This window comes from Meleagris gallopavo, chromosome 28 (assembly GCF_000146605.3).
Source record: "Meleagris gallopavo isolate NT-WF06-2002-E0010 breed Aviagen turkey brand Nicholas breeding stock chromosome 28, Turkey_5.1, whole genome shotgun sequence".
NCBI classification, from domain to species: domain Eukaryota; kingdom Metazoa; phylum Chordata; class Aves; order Galliformes; family Phasianidae; genus Meleagris; species Meleagris gallopavo.
In genome coordinates, this window is record NC_015038.2 from 4,822,733 (window position 1) to 4,826,983 (window position 4,251).

At 47.1% G+C, this 4,251-nt stretch overlaps 1 protein-coding gene and 1 long non-coding RNA gene across 2 annotated transcripts in view; one reads left to right on the top strand and one right to left on the bottom strand.

Moving 5' to 3' along the window:
- LOC104914543 overlaps nt 1-4,251 on the top strand; it is a 24,194-nt gene that overhangs the window by 9,775 nt on the left and 10,168 nt on the right. The gene's annotated exons all lie outside the window — the stretch shown is intronic.
- The window catches only part of LOC100547603 (acidic mammalian chitinase-like), a 27,294-nt gene that overhangs the window by 6,130 nt on the left and 16,913 nt on the right, over nt 1-4,251 (bottom strand). Inside the window, exons 3-6 of the mRNA XM_010724411.2 lie at nt 3,794-3,997; nt 3,377-3,433; nt 3,127-3,292; nt 2,901-3,025 (exon numbers count right to left, since the gene is read on the bottom strand). Coding sequence (XP_010722713.1) covers nt 2,901-3,025; nt 3,127-3,292; nt 3,377-3,433; nt 3,794-3,927 — 482 coding nt within the window. The 5' untranslated portion in view covers nt 3,928-3,997. The remainder of the gene's footprint in view (nt 1-2,900; nt 3,026-3,126; nt 3,293-3,376; nt 3,434-3,793; nt 3,998-4,251) is intronic.

Below are 4,251 nucleotides of genomic sequence, written 5' to 3' on the forward strand. Positions count from 1 at the left end.
TCTCTCATGGCACAGCATGATCTGCCCCATCCCCTCTTTCTGTTGTTTTTTCCTTCTCTGACTGACTGCTCCACTGGGGAAGTAAGAAAGCCCTGGAAAACGCCTGTCCAGGGCCGTTGAAATGCTACTTCTGGATTCGGGCCCTACCCTGGGCATGGATGTAAGTACTGAGAGAGAACCAGGGAGCATGAAAATATTACGAGCAAGATGAGTCAAAACAGCGTGCATTTTCACTTTTGCAGAACACTTTATTTATCATTATTATTCCATGGAATTAAATCAGAGGAGTCTGCTTGCTGTAACAGAATTATTGACTTCATGCTCAGTTGCAGCAGGAGCAGATGATGTCATTCATGAGATCTTCCTGGCAGTTTAGCAAATAATTTTTGATGTTCAAGTATTGGTAGAAGCTGCTCTTGCTGAATAAGTCTGGATCACTTTACCAGCACAGAATCTGCTCCCACTGGAATTACTACTTTAGTACTTGTCACAAAACCATTTCTACTTCTACTTCTGGTGTTAGGAGCTGCAGGGACTTGAGGACTGGATTGCTAATAGGTCAGACAGCCTGAAAGGAAATGGCATTTTCACAGAATCACAGAATCACAGCATCATAGAATCACAGAATTATGGAATTATGAAATGGTAGAATGGCTTGTGTTTGAAGGGAACTTAAAGATTGTCTAGTTCCCAACTCCTTGGTGTGGGCAGGTTACCATTAGTCAAGTTTCCCAGGGCCCCCATCCAGCCTGTCCTTGAGCTCCTTCAGGGATGGGGCATCCACAGCTTCTCTGGGCAATCTTTTCCAATGCCTCACCACCCTCTGAGTAAATAATTTCCTTCTAATATCTAACTTAAATCTCCATTTTCTTAGCTTAAAAACTGTTCCCCCTTGTCCTGTCACCATCAGACCATGCAAAGTGTCTCTGTCCCTGCTGTTTATATGCTCCCCTTGAGTACTGGTAGGCCACAATGAGGTCTCCCTGGAACCTTCTCTTCCCCATGCTAAACAAACAGAGCTCCCTCAGTCCTTCATAGGAGAGGTGCTCCAGTTTCTGATCATTTGTGGCCTTCTCTTGGTCTTCTCCAACAGCTCTATGACTTACTCATGCTGGGAGGCTCACACCTGGATGCAGTAATGCAGATGGGCACTCACGAGATCAGAATGGAAAGATAAAATCCCCTCCCTTGCCCTGCTGTCACCCCTCTTTCTGTGCAGCCCAGGATACTATTGGCCTTCCAGACTGCAAACACACACTTTTGGCTCACATCTAGTCCACTGTCTGGACCCACAAATCATTCACCTCAGGGCTGCTCTTAATTAATTCTTCCTTTTTGTTTGCCTTTTGTGAATGCATATTTCCAATAAGCATCCCTACCTTCCCTCTTTTCCTTCCCTCTTTTCATTGACTCTTGGCGCTATAAGCACAACTTTTTGTTGTTGACAAATTTTTAACAAGCTCCATGCTGCTCAGGTTACTCACTGCTGCTTTGCTGACCAAGAGCATTCTTCAGGGTAGTAATCAGGGGATATTTGCCCTGTTTACAGAAAGTGCCCGTGAAGTCATCCATATCAAGAGTCCAAACCATAGCACCGCCATAGTTGTTCTTCTTCAGCCATTCAGCCTGTGTAAGGGGAGAAATGACTGTTAGTCCCAAGACGTGCTACTGCAGAAGGGCTCCTGCACTGTCCTTAGTACAGCTGAACTTCCCACCCACTGTACCTTGATGTTGAAGCTCTTGATGTTGTCATAGCCAACCCATTCACTGCTCTTGTAGGCATAGGGCACATCCTGGGGAGCATCCCAAGCCTGGGTGGCTCCAGAGTCCAGGAATGTGCAGATCTAGGAGGAAAGGGCAGAGAAAGGGAATTTGGTAACTGCCCCATAGAAATGGGTGGCTGGAATATTCCATGAATCTATGGGATAAAATTCCTTTCTAGTAGTTTGAAGTGTTTCAGTTCCTGACTGCATACATGTGCTAGAACACACATACCTCATAGTAAGCCAGCAACCCAGCTTCTTTTGTGTAAGGCCCAGCTGGCCCAGGGCCCGATGTTGGTGCCCCAACAGCAGTGTTGGAAGGATTCTGGAGGTTGAAGCTATGTCCATAGGTTGGGAATCCAACCAGGAGTTTCTCAGCTGGAGCACCATTGCTCTTCCAATAGTTCATAGCATAATCCTATATAAAAAAGCATCTTAGTTCATTCTGTGTCCCAGTTTGTAGGCTGTAGGATGAATACTTAAACTTCTCACTGGCTAAGCAACCACAGTGGTCACCGAGACAGACTTCCAAACTGTACTTACAACACTGAGGTATACATTATTGCCACTGTACAGAGGGCTGTTCTCCCCTGTTTGTCCATCCCCAGAGCTGTAGAAGTCATAAGTCATCACATGAAAGTAGTCCAAGTACCTGCAGAGAAAGATTCCTGTCTCTGCACCCTGGCCAGTTCCATCGCCCAGACCCCACTGTTCCTTCAGACCTGGCCATTTAACCCACAACAATCCTGGCTGTGCCCACGCTTTCTCCAAATCAGGTTTCTTTGAGACTTCCTTTGAGCAAACCTTCCAAGGGCTGAGACAAGTCCCTCCTGCAGAGGAGGGAGGCAGAGGACAACGCAGGGTGGGATTTGTGCTGAAGTTATGGGAACTGAGAGATGTTCTCTGATGGCTTGGAGTGGCTGCAGCCCACCTGCTGTTACCCTTCTCTCCCTCAGGTATCCATTTCTGTACCAAACAGGCACTGCCTGCGTGGCCTTCTTGCCCTGTACAACAGCATGGGGGCTGCTCAGGCTCGGGATGCACAGGATGGGCTGTGCCCAATAACAGCAGGAAGAGTGCTGGAAGAAATCTCTTGAAGGAAGTTCTAGAAAGCATACCAGAGAGATTGCTACTCACTTTCCGAGCTCAGCAATCTGGTAGCCAGCCTGAATGTTGGAAAGCCCTGCAGCAACGGCAGCAGTGATCATGAGACGGGGCTTGTTCACCTGCTTGGCTTCCTGCTCAAAGGCAGCCAGCATTTCCTGCAGGATGACAACAAATGGCTCAGCGTGAACCCCACTGGGGCTGTGGTGAGAGCTGTGCAGGTCAGGGGGCCTGATCAAAGCCTTCTGTTGTGTCCTACCTGAACAAGGACGGTGAAGAGACCTTTGTCCTGAGAAGAGCTGCCCCTTGATCCAGGGTATTCCCAGTCAATGTCCAGCCCATCAAATTGGTACTGGCGCAGGAATTTGATGACGGACTTGATGAAGGTCTGGCGGTTCTCAGGAGTGGAAACCATTGTGGAGAACCTAGGGAAGCAGAGGAGTTGGCGCTTGATTGGTGCCTCTTTTTATATTTCCTCTATTTCTGGGAAAGAAATGGTTTGAACTTACTTGTCTGTTCCAAAATTCCATCCTCCTATAGAAAGCAGAGTCTTCAGGTTTTTATTCCTATAGAGAGAGGGACATGAACATGTTTCACTGCAAAGAATGGTTTAGCATTGCTGTTTCTAACTTCAGACAAAAGACCAACACAAAGCACAGTGTGCCTGCTTTTCTGGAAAGTGGCTGTTGCAGCTGCAATTGTACGCTGTGATGTTGTGGAGTGACACCCAAGGAGCAGGTCGGGAGCACAGTGACTGATGTTCCTCATCCCCAGAGGACCAATGCTGGCAGCCTGGACAGCCTTTGCTGCCCAACACTGTCTCCAATTCTCCTCAGCACCTCACTGCTCACACAGGGAATGGCTGCTGTGTAATGGGCAGGTCCTGAACAAGTGATTAAACTCTGCCTGATGCTGTCAATACGTACTGATTTTTCAGTCCGTTGAAGGACTTGTAGAGGGTCTCATCATTCCATTCATAAGTTGTGATCTCATTGTTGGACATCCCAGCAAAGGCGTAGATCAGATGGTCACAGAGGCATGGGTCGATGTTGTCTGGCATATATTTTCCCAGGCCAGGCCTGTATTGAGCCCAGTTGGTGAAATAGCATGAGAGCACGTAGGCAGTGCCTGCAGAGAAATAGACATAGATAGTTATGAACTGCACTGAAGAGAAGATAGTAACTTAAGAAAGATTATCATAACTAGATCTCATCAGAAATGATTGGGCAATGTTAGCTTGGGAGTAAAGAGTTCAGTGAAGGAGAAGTAAGACCGATTATCCTTCTGGGAACTGCCTCCCTGAGATCAATAATGCATTTCTTTCTTTCTTTCTTTGTACCCTGAAACTCATGAATCAGGGTGGTTGTGGCTGCTGTGTCTCTTT